General features: G+C 42.5%; 1 protein-coding gene across 3 annotated transcripts in view; it reads left to right on the forward strand.

Moving 5' to 3' along the window:
• The window catches only part of AP3B1 (adaptor related protein complex 3 subunit beta 1), a 343,754-nt gene that overhangs the window by 73,298 nt on the left and 249,710 nt on the right, over positions 1-20,746 (forward strand). For all 3 annotated transcript variants that reach the window (XM_084629231.1, XM_084629233.1, XM_084629232.1), the window contains exons 4-5: positions 8,052-8,147; positions 13,142-13,302. In XM_084629231.1, coding sequence (XP_084485357.1) covers positions 8,052-8,147; positions 13,142-13,302 — 257 coding nt within the window. The remainder of the gene's footprint in view (positions 1-8,051; positions 8,148-13,141; positions 13,303-20,746) is intronic.

Consider the following 20,746-nt stretch of genomic DNA (forward strand, 5'->3'; position numbering starts at 1 on the left):
ATAAATGTAATGTTGTTCTGACATTTCTATTAACCATATATATAACGTTCAGTCCATCAACTTGACTTATTAGTAATAGCCCGTGAGTTCCACATACTCATAAAGTTGTTGCCTAACACCAATTATGTGGCAAGTGTAGTTCTAGTATCCAACAAAATAGTCATTTCTGATTATTTAAATTCCCAAAGATGCTTATACTTACGAAATACATGTTTCCCCATATGACCAAAGGTTTAACAGTGTAACTGTCATGTGGCATGACAAAATACCTACTAAATAAGTGGTTCTCAAACTTTTGTATTGGTGACCCCTTTCACACAGCAAACCTATGAGTGTGGACCCCCCCCCCCAATAAATTAAAAGCACTTTTAAAATATTTAACGCTATTATAAATGCTGGGGGCAAAGCGAGGTTCGGGGCTAGAGGCTGACAGCTTGCGACCCCCTCCCCCATGTAATAACCTTGTGACCCCCTGAGGGGTCATAACCCCCAGTTTGAGATCCCCTGTACTAAATGAACATAAATTGTCCAGAACTATAGAACACTTGATGTAGATCAACATCCATACTTATATCAGTCTTGGATAGAATGCAGGATAAGGTACAAAAGTCAGTACTGGGTATGGCATGAGACAAATGTAAGAATAACTGTGGTGCATTCACCAGTTCAGTAGCTGGATTTAAACACTGATAAGTCTGGTGCCCCTAACTGTTCATACATCATTGTCTGTACGGACTCTTCTCTCTAGTTGGATAACCTTGCATGTCGGTGGGTTATTCTGGTGATCTCTCCTGTTGTGCAGTACTGGTTTCAGGAGCCGTGATCTTAGTTTGATAGTCATGTCTTTCAGTGGCTGGTGTGATTGTCACATCAGTCTGAACTGTTCCCTGTTCACATCCTCTGTATTTCCCAGTTGTGGATCAAATGATTCAGCATCTGGAATCAGAGTCTCTGTGCCATGTCCCATCACATAATGAGGTTCATCTTCACTCTCACTATCAGTATCACTGGAGTCTGAATTCCTGGCCTCATTTTGATTTCCTGTTGTGCTAGTTTGCCTTGTTCTCATGTATTCTGTTGTGGGGTTGGGAGGGCAGTGGTATATCCAAAGGTAAGAAGTCACAGAGAATGAGAAGATTTCACTGAAGAACTCCAGTTACGTCCTTTTCCATCTTCTGCTTTTATTTCATAGATAGGACTATTCTCCTTTCCTTTGAAGTACTACATGAATTCTGTCTTCTCAATAGGATCTTAATTTGCCTAATCCCCTTCTCTCTGAAAGATTCCAGATAGGTACTCTGTCACCTGGCAGGAGGGCAGCATTGTGCACTCTGATTATGATGATTCTTTCTAGGGGTGGCTGATGTTTTGAGAACGTAAGCTACTTTCATCTGCTGATTCCATTCTCAATGTAATCTTTATGGTTCCCAGGTGCAGATTCAGAGTTTATAGGTAGGCCACAGGCAATGTCAACAGGCAAATGTGCTGATCCTTAATATAATAAATAGAAGGGTGAGATCCCTGGTGCTTCAATCTAAGTACATTATAAGCATAAATTACCTTTCTGAGGGAGTCCTTTCAATTTACTTTTGTTCTTCTGGCAAGGTTCTCAACATAGCCAGCAGAATTTGGCTTAGGATTTTTTACTTGTCCATTGCCCTGATTGTGTGAGATGGCACAGTTTTACAGTAGTGCTGTAACCTTCTGAATAGATTATTTTCAAACTCTGTCCTTTGATCATGATGAATCCTTTTGGGGAAACCAAATTAACTGAAGATCTTGTCTGCTACAGTCTTTTCTGATATGGTGGTAGGGAGGGTTGGACAAACCTAGTGAAATGATCCATTATGACTAAGAGACCTTTCAGTGTAGCAGCTGTCTTTTTCCACAAAAAAAAAAAAAAAAAAAAAAAAGAATACTTGTGGCACCTTAGAGACTAACAAATTTATTTGAGCATAAGCTTTCGTGAGCTACAGCTCACTTCATCGGATGCATGCAGTGGAAAATACAGTGGGGAGATTTATATACACAGAGAACATGAAACAATGGGTGTTACCATACACACTGTAACGAGAGTGATCAGGTAAGGTGAGCTATTACCAACAGGAGAGGGGAAAAAAAACCTTTTGTAGTGATAATCAAGGTGGGCCATTTCCAGCAGTTGATGAGAACGTATGAGGAACAGTGTGTGTGTGTGTGTGTGTGGGGGGGGGAAATAAGCATGGGGAAATAGTTTTACTTTGTGTAATGACACATCCACTCCCAGTCTTTATTCAAGCCTAATTAAATGGTGTTCAGTTTGCAAATTAATTCTAATTCAGAAGTCTCTCTTTGGAGTCTGTTTTTGAAGTTTGTTGTCATCATGAATAGGTCGGAATATGAACAAGAGGCTGCTAGGCAGCTTTCCAACACCACATTCTACAAACCATGACCCTCTGATCCCACTGAGAGTTACCAAAAGAAACTACACCATTTGCTCAAGAAACTCCCTGAAAAAGCACAAGAGCAAATCTGCACGGACACACCCGTAGAACTCCGAGCAGGGGTATTCTATCTGCTACCCAAGATCCTTAAACCTGGAAATCCTGCATTCATCATCTCAGGCACTGGCACCCTGACAGCAGGATTGTCTGGCTGTGCAGACTCCCTCCTCAGGCCCTATGCTACCAACACTCCCAGCTATGTTCGAGACACTACTGACTTCTTGAGGAAACTACAATCCATCAGTGATCTTCCTGATAACACCATCCTGGCCACTATGGATGTAGAAGCCCTCTTTACCAATATTCCACACAAAGATGGACTACAAGCTGTCAGGAACAGTATCTCCGATAATGTCACGGCAAACCTGATGGCTGAACTTTGTAACTTTGTCCTCATCTATAACTATTTCACATTTGGGGACAATGTATACCTTCAAATCAGCGGCATTGCTATGGGTAGCCGCATGGTCCCACAGTATGCCAACATTTTTAGGGCTGACTTAGAACAATGCTTCCTCAGCTCTCGTCCCCTAATGCTCCTACTCTACTTGTGCTACACTGATGACATCTTCATCATCTGGACCCATGGAAAAGAAGCCCTTGAGGAATTCTACCATGATATCAACAATTTCCATCCCACCATCAACCTCAGCCTGGACCAGTCCACACAAGAGATCCACTTCCTGGACACTACAGTGCTAATAAGCGATGGTCACATAAACATCACCCTATACTGGAAACCTACTGACCGCTATTCCTACCTGCATGCCTCTAGCTTTCATCCAGACCACACCACACAATCCATTGTCTACAGCCAAGCTGTACAATACAACTGCATTTGCTCCAACCCCTCAGACAGAGACAAACACCTACGAGATCTCTATCAAGCATTCTTATAACTACAATACTCACCTGCTGAAGAGAAGAAACAGTTTGACAGAGCCAGAAGAGTACCCAGAAGTTACCTACTACAGGACAGGCCCAACAAAGAAAATAACAGAATGCCACTAGCCATCACCTTCAGTCCCCAACTAAAACTTCTCCCGCGCATCATCAAGTATCTACAACCTATCCTGAAGGACGACCCATCACTCTTACAGATCTCGGGAGACAGGCCAGTCCTTGCTTACAGACAGCCCCCAACCTGAAGCAAATACTTACCAGCAACCACACAAAACACAACAAAAACACTAACCCAGGAACCTATCCTTGCAACAAAGCCCATTGCCAACTGTGTCCACATATCTATTCAGGGGTCACCATCATAGGGCCTATCTGTTCATAGGGACACATCAGCCACGCTATCAGAGGCTCCTTCACCTGCACATCTACCAATGTGATATATGCCATCATGTGCTAGCAATGCCCCTCTGCCATGTACATTGGCCAAACCGGGCAGTCTCTATGTAAAAGAATAAATGGGCACAAATCAGACGTTAGGAATTATAGCATTCAAAAACCAGTCAGAGAACACTTAAATCTCTCAGGTCACTCGATTACAGACCAGAAAGTCTAAAAGTCGCAATATTACAACAGAAAAGCTTCAAAAACAGATGCCAACGAGAGACTGCTGAATTGGAATTAATTTGCAAACTGGACACCATTAAATTAGGCTTGAATAAAGACTGGGAGTGGATGTGTCATTACACAAAGTAAAATTATTTCCCCATGTTTATTTCCCCCCCTTACTGTTCCTCAGACGTTCTTGTCAACTGCTGGAAATGGCCCACCTTGGTTATCACTACAAAAGGTTTTTTTCCCCCTCTCCTGTTGGTAATAGCTCACCTTACCTGATCAGTCTTGTTACAGTGTGTATGGTAACACCCATTGTTTCATGTTCTCCATGTATATAAAATCTCCCCACTGTATTTTCCACTGCATGCATCCGATGAAGTGAGCTGTAGCTCACGAAAGCTTATGTTCAAATAAATTTGTTAGTCTCTAAGGTGCCACAAGTATTCCTTTTCTTTTTATGACTAAGATGTATTCATATCCTCCTTTACTTCTGACTATATGCACAAAATCTATTGACTGTGTTATTATGTTCAGTTAGATGGAGCTCTGGTAGGTTGGTGAGGTTTGTTTTGCTTGGCACATGTACCAGACTCTAGTTATGTAATGTTCAGTGTTCTCCTTCATCGCTGGCCAATAAAACCAATACCTTTTGCATGACTGATTACTCACTCTGCTGCTAAGAGTTCCATCTCTTCCTGTGGTCCTTGATTGTCAAGGTTCCTTCCCCACTCTGAACTCTAGGGTACAGATGTGGGGACCTGCATGAAAAGCCCCTAAGCTTATTTTTACCAGCTTAGGTTAAAACTTCCCCAAGGTACAAACTATTTTACCTTTTGCCCTTGGACTTTATTGCTGCCACCACCAAGTGTCTAACAAATATATAACCAGGAAAGAGCCCGCTTGGAAACATCTTTCCTGCCAAAATCTTCCCAAACCCTACACCACCTTTCCTGGGGAAGGCTTGATAAAAATCCTCACCAATTTGTGTAGGTGAACACAGACCCAAATCCTTGGATTTTAAGAAGAATGAAAAAGCAATCAGGTTCTTAAAAGAAGAATTTTAGTTTGAAGAAAAAAAGTAAAAGAATCACCTCTGTAACATCAGGATGGTAAATACCTTACAGGGTAATCAGATTCAAAACATAAAGAATCCCTCTAGGCAAAACCTTAAGTTACAAAAAGACACAAAAACAGGAATATACATTCCATTCAGCACAGATTATTTTATCAGCCATTTAAACAAAACAGAATCTAACGCATATCTAGCTTGATTACTTACTAAATTCTAAGACTCCATTTCTTTTCTGTTCCCGGCAAAAGCATCACACAGACAGAGAGATCCTTTGTTTCTCGCCCCTCTTCCCCTCCCCCCCCAGCTTTTAAAGTATCTTGTCTCCTCATTGGTCATTTTGGTCAGGTGCCAGCGAGGTTATCCTAGCTTCTTAACCCTTTACAGGTGAAAGGGTTTTTCCTCTGGCCAGGAGGGATTTTAAAGGTGTATTTTTCAGGTAGTACCAGTTGATTTCATAACTTGGTTTTCTAATAAAGTATTCCATTTGTAGCCAAATGCAACCAATACCATTCATGCATCAGGGAAGTGGACCTTACCACATGCTCTTGTGTTCTTGGTTATTCAGTTTGTGTCCCAAGGACTTATAATGAAGAATTTTAGCAACTGCTAAATCTTCCTTCTGAGTTGCCAAAACGTCTTCTAATGGAATAGACTTTTTGGGGGATATAACCCGTGGTGAAGTCTTCTACTACTAAAGAATTAGCAGTAACAGCTGGTAACCAAGATACTTTGCTGTCTCTTTGTATATACAAGGACTGTCAGACAGCCTAAACATCATCTTTATTTGCGTCTTCTGAATATTTTGGCAATTTGTTTTTCCATATCAGGAGGCATTCTGGATCGAGTATCTACCTCCACATTAGGTTTCCGTGGATGATAGCTAACTTTGAAGTTAGGTAATTCTTCAATCTACCAGTGTGCTGTGATATTCAGCCTGGTAAAGGTGAATATGTAAGTTAACTGGTTACTATCTCTGTAAACCGTGAAGGATTGTGCATAGTACCAGGTAGTCATAGTTTGTTAGTTACAGCCCATTTAAAAAGCAGAAATTCCAATTTTCCAGAGTGAAGGTCATTTTTCTCAGCTACAGTTCGTGTTCTTGACCCATAACTGATGTCATTTAGTTTAGCCTCCTGACATGGGTTTAAGATCCCCTTATTGGAAGCATCTAAATGTACTTCTACTACAGATCTCCAATTACAAGCACAGGAGCGCTCAAACACCTAAAGTGGAGCACCCACAGGGGGACACATCTTGAAGAACCTCAGTTATTGCACAAGGTGAATAACCCTGCCCTTTGGTTGTCTTCTATCTTTCTATTAACTGAATTCTCAAAATTATTTCTGACTCTGTTGGTATCTATTTGAAATAGATTAGGTCAAACTTTTAGAATATTGATCTTGATTGATTCCCTAAAGCAATAACCAAATTTTGTTCATCTGTAACCATTGTATATAGGGGGAAAAATATATGTACTTGTCCTCGTCATGTAATCTTAAATGTTTTAGTTGGTTTTATAAAATGGTTTCTTATTCCATAGATGTCTTTCCTGTCTAAACATGCTCCTAAATTTTTGATCCATACTTCATACTCTAATATGAAGTAAAAGCATTAGAGCATGTTTATTTCTCTTAAGAGAATTGAAGGGCACTTTATTGTTACAAAAGTATCTTGTAAATTTCATTTTTACAAGTACGTGCTGCCCTGTTACATGCGTCATGGCATTAGATGTCAAAAGATGCAAAAAGTGACCTAACTGGCAGTATAGAACAAAAATAATCAAAGTCTTATTCAATAACTCATGGAGTTTGCTGTACTTTTATGGATAAACTAATTAAAGAGATCTGTCTGTGTTCCTCAAGCCTAATGGGGCCTTGTTATTAGTTTTACAGAAAGGATTGTTGTAACATTGAATGAAGGTAAATGATGAAAGAATAGTGTAGACAAGAAGCACTAAGAACTCCTATTTCTAATCACAGAGTGGTTTCAAAGAAAGGAGGTTTTCTCTGCACACCTGCAGTCATTCATTGCATAGGCCTCTTGTGGTCAATGTTGATTGCCACTTGTCTGTAGCAGAACAACAAATAACTTAGTGTTTTGTACCTTCTGTGATTTAATATTATGCTTTTTGCCAGAACTGGCACAAATCTTTTTTCCAGTAGTGACAGTAATTATAGCACAGCTGTAGTAAAGTGTCTTTCAGAGTTTCCATTATAAACCCCTATAGTCATTTTATAACACAAACATAAAAAAATGTATTCTGTGCTTACGTGACATACAGAGGCTTTGCTGTGGGGCAAGTTGTAGTGTAACTTATATAAACTGAAAGTGGGACAATTGTCTGTCTGAATTAAATTGAGTACTAAGGAAATTATTCATTCTAAGGCAGTGGTCCCCAAACTTTTTATTTTGTGTTCCTCCTTACAAGTAATGGAATCTGTTTGCCCCAATCCCCCCGGGAGTGGGGCTGGGAGCCAGGTCCAGGGGTGGGGCTGGAGTAGAGCATGGCTAGGTGGTGCTCTCGCCCCCTGTGGGCGCTGGCCTGTGGGGGCCCCCCCATACCTCTCATGAACCTTCCTCCATGCCCCCCAAGGGGGGCACTTAGCAGTTTGGGGTCCACTGTTCTAAGCTTTTAAAATGCTTTTAATTTTGCATCCCTTGTGGTAGATCAACAGTTAGGAGTACTTTTCAAATACCTGTAGTGTAGGACAAAGGTAGATCTGATTTTTCTTGCTATCTTATTGCATGACATCAGGAATTCTTGATTTATTGTAATTTAGGAAGTTTTGAATGACCCTTCTTCCTGAGGCACTGAGCATGTGATTATTCAGGAATGCTTTTAATCATAAATACAAAATTTGGATTGCCAATTCCTCCCCTTGGCAACTCTGTTTTGCCTTTCAAGTAACAAATGTAGTTTAGATTTCTATGTGGTCATGTAGAATTCTTAAATTCTCTGATGCTATATTCTGTTTTTTTAGATAAAAAAACTGGTGTACGTTTATCTGATGCGCTATGCAGAGGAGCAGCAGGACCTGGCGTTGTTGTCCATCAGCACTTTTCAGCGAGCTCTGAAGGTGAGTAAATATAGTTAATTGCCCTGATGTGCTGTCAAAAATATAGGTATCTTCAATTGTTCTCCAGATATAGAAAACACTGTATGCTGCAGTTAATAAATATCTGAGTTTAAATTGATTCCGTGTGACTTGCACCTGACTTTTATGCTTTTTTTTTTTTAAAGGTGTTAAATACAGTAACTAGCAACTAAATTGCATGGTTGGAAGTAACAAAAACAATATTTAAAAAACTTTTAAGTAGTGGTTAGAAACAGGAAGAAAAATACTTCACTTAAAAATGTAAACTTTTTTTTTGAAACCTACGTACTTAAAATACATATCTTTGCCTGCTCTTCCTCTGTTCCAGCAGTGTCACAGGGTCTGTACTGACACCTGATACCCTGAAAAATGAGGAGAGCCAGAGTTTCCCTTAAGTAAACTTCTGCTAACCGGTTTTACATGGAAGGTGTTTGGATTGCTTTTGGGGGTAGCAGCATAAAATCCTAAAATAGATTAAATAAAGTAAATCCCCTAAAGAAAATTCTGGGCTGTCACCCATATTAGTCCTAGTAGTAAGAGCCAGTGGGACTAATATTGTTATACTTCTTCAACTCTAAGTTAAAATCATGGGGTAGGAGGGAATGGGAAAATGGGATCAGATAACTAAAACTTAGAACCACCTCTGAAATAGGGTGGCAAAGATTTAGAAAGATATTTTAGTGCAGAGGTCTTGGCATGTGGCATACACGTTAAAGAGAATTACTTTTCTTCCTTCACAGAAGCCTATTTTGGGGGCCTGATGATTTTTTGCCCCCTTACTGACAGATTTGACATTCTGTTTACCTGTGCATCTGGCCAAGAAGAGCAGCATATGACTCCTTATGGATCCAGTCTATATTGTTATTGAGTTAATCAGAAAGTTTATTACAGGCAAAGTGTCATTCATCGGGGCTAAAAGTTGCTTTCCCAATGTTCTCAAACCAGGAGTGAAGGTACAAATTAATATTGGTGCTCCCAAATGCAAATAGTCTATGCTACTGCTGGACAATCAAGCTAGCCCCCCACCCCGGTTCAGTCCTCCTCCCCCTCAAAAAAGCAAAACAAAACCAACCTCAAAAAACTTAGTTTTAAAATGTCACGTACATTCTTATCAAATTCCATTGATCAGGGGACACAGGCAACTGATCAACAAACATTGAGGATGGATTTTAAACAGCAGGTTGCAACCTTAATGCTGGGAGGGGTATTATGTTCCCTGTATTTAATTAGCATTTAACTGGGTCCATTGCAGTGTTCAGAACTCCCATCATGCAGCAAATTACTCAGGGTTGACTCCTAGAACTCAGCTCACTTATGAGTCCTTCCACCTCCCACTGTGTACTGGCACGAAGGAAGGATTTTTCAGGTCTCTCCTTTTTCCCATAGGCAAAAGGACTGCCAGCAAAATCCCAGGTCTAATTTACCTCTGGGAGCTGGTCACTTTTTAGTCTTATCCACACTGTACAGTGGCTACTGGGAGTGCCACATTTAGTATGTTTGCACCCCCCACCCATGCTGCCCTGTAGCTATTTCCTGCCTGATCCATTCCCGAAGGTCGTGGAGCCAAATGTTGGGCCCTGCATCCAACAGATGGATTCAGTTGTCCCTAAAAAAAAAAAAAAAAAAAAAAAACACCACACAACACATCGGGCCTAGAGAATTGGCTGTCCCTTTGTGTGATTACTGAACCACTAACCCCAAAAATTACCCTGGTCACTTCATGTTCAAATTTTTTTGGAGCCCTGTTGACGTGGGCTGGCTCAATGGCTCCCTGCCAAACTTGCCTTGTGAGCATCTCTGACCAAACCGTAGTGTGTGTGGCCACAACTGCCTAATCAACTCCACGTCCCTCTGGATCCGAATATTTAAATTCAGTTTGTTACAAGCCCAGAAGTAATTTTCTCTAATGTGCCCTGACTTTTTTCAATGGTTAATAATTGTATTGGCTTCCAATTAATACTAATGTAATAAGCCGGGGGAGTGGGGCGGCAGGTTAGAGGGTTCTAGTACCAGAATCAGATACAACAGAATTAAAATTAAGAAATTCAGTGTCCCATGGGGAACCCTGTTGTGTATAGCAAAGACACTCGCACTGCGGGCAAAGCAAAGCCTTAGCCAATTTTGGTAACATAATCTGTAAAGACAAGCAAGCTCCAAACCACCCAAACAAATAGCAATAATATAATATTAGGGTTATTTTTGGTGTCATTCTTTGCATATACTCATATACACTTATACTCTCGCTTTTCCTTGGGGACCTTGGTGGTAAGAGACAAAGGACCAGCCCTGTTCCTTGCATGCCAAATGAGTCTGATGGTGCAGACACCAATGCCTGAAGGTCGGTGAAGGAGAATGACAGCGAAGAGCTTAAGGGTCATTGATGAAAAGCTTGCCCTCTCCTACCTGGTAGCCTGACTTGTTATAGGGAGTGTCATGAATAATAATTCAGATGCCCAGCCTCCTGTGTCCATATCTAACTTTCTCACCCTACTAATATTTGGTGCCTGCATTCTATAGAGTAACATATGAATGCCTCTTATGAATCCTATAGGTTAACATATGAATGCCTCTTAACTCATCATATATGTTAACTATTGCAAAAGCAAGTTTTTGGTTAAACATCTACCAATGACTTTATTGAAAGCCTAGTATCAATTCAGTATTCCTATGGTTATGTACCAAATCCCCTCTCAAGGAAGCTATTTCTGGTTCCCCAAAATCTACATTAACTGTTGGGCCATTTTGTCTGTGCTAAAGGTCATAGACCTATGCTTCACTTATGCTAACCTGCTTAAGCCAATGTCTCAGAGAATACAGGTCTGTAGGTTCCTTATTTTACTGCTAAGTAAAATAAAATGCTAAGCTAGCTCTGTGGGCTACACCAAGGTGAGTAATCACAGCATTTGATGGCTGCCTTTCAAGCATCAGTGAGTGCAGAAGGGGCATGATCTGATCCCATAACATGACCCTTTCGCTGTATCCTTGAAGGCATATGGCTTCAGCCTTGGAAAATAAACTGCTGATCTGGCAGCCTTCTTGTTGGTCTAATGCACGATAGTGTGCCCACAGATCCAGATATTGACTCTTTTTTCAATGTCTCCTGCAAGCGCAAATGTTAGACGGGGTTGGTGTGGTCTCCCAGCATCTCCCAGCAACCCAACATTAGGATGAACATAGGTCCTGTAGCATTCTGATTGCCAGTGCCCAATTGCCTGGACCTGCTGAAAGTCAGACCTGGTGCTGCAGACACTACTACTCCAAACCTAAAGGAACGTGTACCAAAATTTTTAGGATTGAGGCCTATGACAGCTTTCTTATGACTGCTGTGAATTTATACTGGGTGAGGCAGCTCCATTCCTATGTAAGAATAGTGGTCCTGGCTCCAAGTCCCCTATTCCTAAAAATCCTTTGACTACCTTCACAAGACATAACTGTTAATCTGTGAATTCCCTTAATTCAACCATAATCCCTTTTCCTACTTATTCACTTTTTGAATACCTGTATTTTAAAGACACTGATCCTTTCTTAAATTGTACATTCAGTGCACACCTAGAACAGTTCTTTGCTGCCTGTGGCACCACCTTGCTACTCCTGAAAGCTAGAGAAGCCACAACAAATGCTGTTTTGAATGAAGCTGCCTGCCCCCCCCCCCCGAACTGCATATTCTGAAATATTTGAACAGTAAACCCAGTACAGTTATTGGGTGCCTGTCTCCCCTACATCTACTGTGTTTGTGTCTGAACCAACCCTCCAAGAGCTTCCTTAATAAGAACCTCAGCAAGTCCTGTTATCCTGCAACATAAAGTCAGGCACATGAGGTACCCTGGGATTGTGGATGAAGCCAATCCAGGGTGTACCAGAGATATACTACATGTCTTATCATTTGATACTCAAGGATGGGCTGGACACGCTGGAATCTTTCCTTAACTCTAAATTTTGCAATTTCCACTGAACTGGCCTCTTAAATCCTGAAAGGTCTGGGGGTCAATGGAGTTTTTTTTGCTTTGGATTGTACCTGAAGCTTTGTTCCCAGTGTCCAGTTGGATCATCCAGATACCCTGTTAAATTGAGTGAGCAATGTTTCCCACACTTCCCAGTCGTTCATTTGTACCTGGCAGCTTCAGGTGGGGCAGCAGAAGCCTCCACTGCCCTGTGGTGCCCCCAGCATGGCTTTCAGAGCTTGCCACTGGCAGGAGGGCCACATGGACAGGAGTGCGGAGAAACAGGATGTGTAGTCCTCACTGCAGCAGCCTGACTCCTGTGCAGCTCCCAAGGGGGATGGGGTCTTGATACTTGAGTGCCTCCCAGAGAAGTGAGAGGTGGGAATGATGTACTACGTACACCCCTGTAGTCTGTTCAAGATTCATCCCCACTGACTGTAGGAGAAGGGCATGTCATTGTTTTTTTGGAAAAAAAACAAAAAATGATTAAACAGGATTTATTGGTGAAAAGGCGAAGATGTTAGAAAAGGCATCTTTTTTGTTGCAGCATTCATGTTTAATTTATTTTTCTATTTTACAGTCTTGATGTATGGGGAAGCTGTATGTAATATTAAGATTGATCTGGGTTGTACAACTTTCAAAATGCCTGAATTTGTGGAAGACTTTAAAATTATAAATAGAAAAATTTATTATTTTTTTATAACAGTTCTCTCTCCCTCTTCTTCCTTCTCCTTCATTTTTCCTGTTTTCATTTGCATAAATAAAACTTGTTAATGTGGTGTTATGTTTGGCAGCTCCTCATAATATATGCAGTATTTTTCAGATTGTTGAAACTTTCTCTGGTGTCAAGTTCCACATAAATTTGCACAATAGCAAAGTGAACCTGAAATTAAAGCCAGACTAATAACAGTAAAATAAAAAAATGGCATTCACGTGGCTTAATATGTCCTCAGTCATTGCAGTATTCATTGCATGTTTTAATAATGATAAATTTCTGCAGTATTACTTATATTGTTTTGTTTCTGTTCTTTTTAGGATCCTAATCAGTTAATCCGTGCAAGTGCTTTGAGAGTTTTATCTAGTATCCGTGTGCCAATTATTGTTCCTATTATGATGCTTGCTATTAAAGAAGCTTCTGCTGATTTATCTCCTTATGTTAGAAAAAATGCAGCCCATGCAATCCAAAAACTGTATAGGTAAGTAGTCTTTTACCATAAATGTTGAAAAGCTATCCTAGGGAAATTCTGCGCCACTGTGGCTCAACATAAAAATGCTCCCACCCCCCTTGCAGAAAATGGTTTTTGTGGGGAAGCGAAGACAAGTCGCACCCATACTTATCACCCCTGCTCCGCAGCTCAGTCATGTCTGTTTGGGCATCTGATGGGAGAGGTAAATCACTGGGGGGAGGGGCGGTCTGGGAATGCCCCGGCTGCACAGGGATGTTAGTCTCCATCCTCCCTCTACCCCCCCCCCACCCAGTTGTGACAGAGTTCCTCCTCCCCCTCCCTCTTCCCTGCATGGAGCAGCTGGGGCTGGGTCAGATGAATCCCCAGAAATGTCCCAAAAAGAAAAGGAGTACTTGTGACACCTTAGAGACAACGAATTTATTTGAGCATAAGAATTCATAGGAATGCATCTGATGAAGTGAGCTGTAGCTCACGAAAGCTTATGCTCAAATAAATTGGTTAGTCTCTAAGATGCCACAAGTACTCCTTTTCTTTTTGCGAACACAGACTAACACGGCTGCTACTCTGAAACCAGAAACTTCCCCTGGCTACAGGAAGTTCAGCACCATGGGGGAGGTGGGAGGTGAGGGGGGTTTGGATACAGGGGAGTTGGGTGGACAAGGGGAGAAGCTCCCAGTACAGGGATCCCTCCACCACGCCCCCTCCACATCTGGAGCCCCCTGGAAATTCTTCAAAGCTGTGTTCATTGACCCGCACATGTTCAGTAGCTCTCCTTGTGCTCCCGACCAAGGGTATAAGGGGTGGTGCAGGTCTTTACTGCTGCGTGGTCTGAGTTGAAATTGTGTCCACCTTCAGTGCGTAACCTGCATAGTAAACTCGTTCTAAATAGTTCTTATATCTAGTTTAGTAGTTTTAGTTCGCATAAGGTTACCGTTAGTGTAGGATAAGTCTTCCCCCATAGTCCCCCATTCCAGGGGCAATCCTTCCTGGGACAGTGCCCAAAGTCTCGAGATTCAGAAGTGCATCTCCTGTCCTCACTCTTCTCTGTAGTGATGAGCATCAACAGTGCCTGTACTGCCTAAGAGAAGCACATATATCCGCACGGTGCAATAATTAGAAAGGTACAAGAGCTCTGTCTTAGCAAGTTTCTGATGGAGGAGGCTATGAGGCCTTGCTCTCACCTGGGCTCTGGAGACCACCATATACATCAGCCTCAATCAACGAGCAGCACCCCTGTAAGCTCGAGCCTTGAGCAAAGTCTTTACCACCAAAGTGGAAAGAGTCCTTCTGCAGGACTCCCCATGAGAGTAAGGGGAACTCTCATGGGTGTGAGGATGGATCCCTGTAGAGGACTGTCCATAAGAAACACGTTTCCTTCCTGAGCTGGTCCAGGCTGGGTAAGATGTCACAGATGGAACCCACAGAATCAGCTCTGCTGAAGGCCCCTAGATTGTATGAAAAGTATGAAAAAAAAGGGATCCTCTGGTTCTGGTGTGACAGTGGAATCGAAGCGAAAAGACAGACACTTGCCAGTCCCATCTACAAGTAAAGGTCTACTGCCTCAATTATCTGAAGACCGACTAGTGAAGATAGGTGAGCCAGGTCCTTCAGATGTCCCAGCTGGAACTCCCTGGGCTCCGGGAGGTATTGAGACCTTCGTAACCCCCAGAAGATGTATTCCTCCTTTACCCGCAGTCTCCACTTCTCTTGCACCCTGTCCTCCTGAGGGATGTCCTTACCCCTGAGTAGGAATTGTTACAGCTGTCTTAGGAGCAGTTACGTTCCCTGGGAAGAAGGACCATAGTTCAGACTGTGCTACCGCTACCAACAGAATCTTCATTAGAATCAGAGGAGTTGGAGGCATCATTATCTCTGAGAAAGCACAGAAGTCCCGACAGGCGCTTGAGAGGCTATACCTACCACTGCTCCAGATACGAACCCCTTGGGGACCACTGAGTCCAATGACCCCTTCTTCTGGCTTCATTGGGGCCTTTGGAACTGCTGCAGGAGACACCTGGACTGCTCCTAGGAGTCATACCGCTGCTCCCCCTCTCACCAGCCAGCTTCATTGGTGTATGAGGAGGAAGCGCCGGAACCAGTTCCAACGGTACCGATAGTACTAATCGGAGGCTTCCTCATCATCCCCAGATGATGCCATCGCTGCCAGATGACCACTGGCAATACCAGGAGCTATTGCAAAGGGTTGCTAATGATCTACAGATCCCACTGGAAGAGGTCCAGGTCCCTCAATACCTTGAACATTTTCCAGCCACAAGGACTGACCAGAGTAGCCTTTCTAATCAACAAGGCCATATTAGATTCGGACAGAGTGGTTTGGCACACACTTGCACCTTGTGCACCTGCACCAAAAAGGGCCATAAGATGCTACTTTATTCCTGCCAAGGGAGCTGACTTTGTTTTCCCATCGCGCTCCTAACTCGCTGTTGGTACAGGCAGCGACGGAAAGAACTAGGTTGCACTTTCAAAAACCTACTCCTGAACAGAAGAGCTCAAAGAGACTGGATCTCCTAGGTAGGAAAGTCTCCTCCTCCACAGGTCTGCGGTTTTACATAGCTAATTACTAAGCTTTGTTAGGTATTGAAATAGTATTTTGCTATGTCAGACATGCGGACTTCAGAGCCAAACTACTATGGAAGACAGAGCCCAATTCCAATCTTTTCTGGACAAAGGAAAATAGTGACAAAGGTGGAGCTGTAAACAGCGGTAGATGCCACAGATACTGCATCCAGAAGTTTGTCCACAGGGCTGGGCACGCGAAGGGACTGGTGGTTCCAGTCATCAGGCTTTCCTAGAGACGTCCAAGACACTATCCCAAATCTTCCTTTCGATGAGACCAACCTTTTTAATGAAAAAATGGACAAGTCCCTTCACTTGCTAAAGGACTCAATAGTCACTCTGTGATTCTTGGGGATTTACACTCTAGCACCCAGGAGGAGACACCAGAGACAGCCTTTTAAGCCGCGACTGCCCCCTGCACACACTCCATATTACCAACATCCACCTGAGCCTCTATGCAAATGGCAGAGGATCCGGAGATCCTGTTTCTAGACTCCTACTTCCACAGCTTCTGCTTATTTCCAACTGCAGGCCAAAGGCCATTTTTCACATGCAAGTTGAGCCTCGCTTACCACCATTGTTGCAATCTTTGCCTCCCGTAGACAAGTCAAGAGGTCATCTTATCCTTTTCGCCCACACCTAGGACAAGATCATCACAGAGTTGGGTCCTGGAGGTTATCCATCTAGGATACTCTACAGAGTTTCTTTCTTTCCCATCTCCCCAGTCCTTCTCAGGGACCACTCTGATCAGATGATTCTTCAACAAGAGGTGGAATCCCTCTTAAATTGTAGAGCAGTAAAATGTGTCCTGCCTCACTACCATGGAATAAGGTTCTACTCCCCATATTTCCTAATCCCCAAAAAAGACAGCAGGTAGAGAGCCATCCTTGACCTTTGACAACTCAACATCTTTATTCAAAAGCTGAAGTTCAGGATGATTATGCTGGCATTGATTATCCCCTCCCTTCAGGAGGGAATGTGGTTTGTGGCTCTCGACATGAAGGATGCATATTTCCACATAAATATTCACGTATCTCACAGGAAACTCCTATGCTTTATGGTCATCCAAGATCATTACCAGTTTCATGTCCTCCCTTTCGTGTATGGCACCCAAGGTATTCACGAAAATGCTCACTGTAGTAGTAGTTGCCGAGATATGATGTCAGGGCTACACGGTGTTTCCATACCTAGATGACTAGCTCCAGGTGGGCCAATCTCATTGGGAAGTCATGTCACTCACAGAATTTATTGGACACCTTCTTGTTACGGTAGGGGTTGAAGAAAAGTCCATTTGATCACCTAAAGGATGTTAAATTTTTATAGGAGCACAGCTGAACTCTTTCTCCTTCCCAACCCCCCCAAGCATTTTTCTCCACAGGCAAGTTTCACATAATGAGCAGCTTGATCTCTCACATGACACACAGACTGCAAACTATAGTACAAAGCTGTCTTTATTTGCTAGGCCACATGGCTGCATACACCTCCGTGACACCATTTGCCAAACTCCACTTGCCCTGCCTATAAGCTTGGTTTCATTCGATTTATCTACCAAGCAAGATCATAGTGACTCTGATGTCACTGTTCCTATCAGAGCTCTCATCTCCCTCAGTTGGTGGTCCAATCCACACAGGATCATGGTAGGGATTCCTTTCAACCCTACCACACTGTAGGCCACCATCCTGACTGCCTCGCTTACAGGGTGAGGTACTCACCTGGATCACAATACTGCTCAGGGTACCTGGACCACAAGAAAGGCCAAACTACGCACCAACTTACAGGAGCTAAGAGCAGTCCGCTTAGTGTGTAAGGCCTTCCTTCCCCTTATATGCTCACTCCATGTACAGATAACGTCAAACAATATCACCATAGTGGTCTATATAAACAATTGGAGGAGCAAAATCTTGTCCCCTCCTCTTGGAAGCTGTCACACTTTGGAACTGGTGTTTTTGAAACCACATTATGATATAAGCTGCCTACCTTTTGGGCATTCACAACTCCTTGGCATGTTGGATTGCCCTCAAAGTTATATAAGTATGATAGAATTATAATTATGTAGTAGTAGAAATAAAGATAGACAAAAGAGTATATAGGTATTGTAAAAAGGTATGAACATCAGTTCCATGCTGTTGAATTTCACTCTGTAACAAATGCAAGGTCAAAGTGCTAATTATTTCAGGCCGGTACAGGACAAAGAGTCTGTGCTGGAAAGGGATAAGAACTTTGAGGAAATAATGCTGTTCTTTAAAACAACACCCTGATGCTCTTCCCCAGTGGGCGCCCCTTGTCATGCCTATGTAAATCTTGGTATCCAAAGAGGGAAAAATAGATAGTGGGATAAAACTTGTTAAATGAATCAAGAGTCATAGATTGTGTTGTTAAGTAAAAGAATGAATGATGAGCGCATGGAATTGAGAGCCTGAAGCAGGGAAATAATTGGTTAGTAGATGGTGCCAGCCTAATCCTAAGAATTTCAACCTTGATATTGATGGGCCGAAGAATATGCAAAGTGGAGATAACTGGATGACCCCCAGAGGGCAAACTGGAATCCACCCAAAATGCATCAAGGAAGAACAAGAAGATAACATCTAGCCATCATGGAGCTGTCATGGATGTACCATCTGCTGATTGAGCTGATTGATGGTCATCTCAATTGTAAATTCAGCATGATGAAGCAACTTCCATAGACTTGTATTGAACCAGAGACCTATGAAAATTGGGTCCAGGGACTGTGTTCTTTGAGTCTGGTTCTACGACCACCCTCCAGGAGCATCAGATGCGCATCTGACAACGACTTGGCTCCACTCTCGTGTCCAGGCCACCTGGCCAGTGACTTGGCATGAGCAACATCTAGGCTGGTAACTATAACAACCTTTATGTAGAACCTGTGTATGAATGTCTGTGTGTGTGAATGGATCTATATAAAAAGTGCATATAGGAATATTTTGTTGTATTTACAATAAATGTGGCAATTTGCCTTGTCCCTCTTGCCCCAAGATCCTGTTGGTATCATTTTTATTAGTGTAACAGGCAGACAAGCTAAGCAGAAGTTTTTTCACAGACATGAATGGGAGATATACGACACAGTTCTAACCAACATATTTGTGCAGTGGGGTACTCTCCTTTTCATCTCAGACCAACAGGAAGCTCCCCATGTATTACTCCAGAAGAGCTAGAGGCCACAATTCCCAGGATGTTGTTCTCCTACTCCTCTGAACAGATGGCCTCAAAATATACCTTTCCTCCCTTTCTCTGCTGCCACAATTTCTACTGAAGATGTGTCACAAAAGGGCCACCATCATCCTCCTGGCACAGACAGTTCTGGTTCTCAGAACTCCTAATGATGTTCATGTGCCCACCTATCTGAATCCGCTCGTGCTGGGGAAATCAAGTACCACAACCTGGGCTCACTCCATCTCACAACCTGAATTTTGGGTGGGCATTGGAAATAGAACACTCATACTCTATCTCTGTCCAGGAAATGCTTAGCCGAAGTAGAATGGATTCTACTAGAGCCTGCTACCGGACTGAATCTCAGTGTTTTTTGATCCGGATACATCACCCCCACCACCACCACCATATGCCTGATACTGTGGACATTCAGATCATCTCCTCTGCTTAGATTTCAGTCCTTGCTAGGGTACACATAGCAGCTATCAGTGCCTTTCTCCTTCCGGTGGAGAGACATTCTGTCTTATACGCTTGACTACCGTGCCATTTATGAAAGGCGTATTAGGACCTTTTTACTGGTTATTAAACCTACGCCTCAATGGAACCTTGTCCTGTCGATATTCACAGGTCTGTCCTTCAAACCTTCGGCAACATTGCCGTGACCTACTTCTCTATGAAGATGGTATTCTTACTGGTCCCTATCTGTATTCCACTACCTGCCCTCCTTCCCCTCTGCTTTGGATCCTGTAAGATTGTGATAAGAGGGAACTGGAGAAATGTCAACCTCCCCCTTATGCCCTCGATTGGGAGCACAAGGAGAGCTATGTGCACATATGGGTCAATGGACACTGCTTTGAAGAATTAGACTTGAGCGCATGGCATGCCTGCATACCCATGTGTGGAATACACACAGGGACCACACATCTTGAAGAACCTCCAATTACAGTAAGTAATCTCCCCTTATCACTGCTCCCTATTTGTCAGTGTATCCATAACTTAAAAATAAAATATTGTCCATTAGGAATTGGGGCCTCATCCACTTGGCAAACATTAGATTTATCTGCCTTCCATTTTTTCCCATTATCTTACTGTTACATTTATCTTGTATGCTAAAGGTGTTCAAATTAATAAATCATCTTGATTTAGCCAAGATAAACTGAGCACATATTAAGTTCCCAAAAGAGGTCTCACAGAAAATGATAAATTCCGTACTTGAAATTCAGATCTACCAGAACTTGGAGTAAATTTTTAAAAAGGGATGTGGGAAATGGCTGTAGGGAGTTCTGACCAAAAATTACGTGTCTTACTGTAGCATCTAGAGGCTCCAGCCACGTTCTGGGACCCATTTTGCTGGATGCTGTACAAACATAGTTAATACAATTTCTCTGCACCTTGAAGTCTTTAAACCACAATTTGAGGACTTCAATAGCTGAGGCATAAGTTAGGGGTTTGTTACAGGAGTTTGTGGGTGAGATTCCATGGCCTGCGTTGTGCAGGAGGTCAGACTAGACAATCCTAATGGTCCCTTCTGACCTTTAAAGTCTATGATTCTATAATTTAATAAAGTTAAGTTGCTTGCTTCTGCTACTGGGGAAAAAAAAAGCAGCGAATCCCTTTACCACTAGTAAACATTCAAAATTAAGCTAAGACCAACAGACTGTGTTACTTAAATTAGTATAGCTCAGAGTTGTCAATAATCTGTTAGTAA

This window comes from Lepidochelys olivacea, assembly GCF_965140295.1.
Source record: "Lepidochelys olivacea isolate rLepOli2 genome assembly, chromosome: 5".
Classification (NCBI taxonomy): domain Eukaryota; kingdom Metazoa; phylum Chordata; order Testudines; family Cheloniidae; genus Lepidochelys; species Lepidochelys olivacea.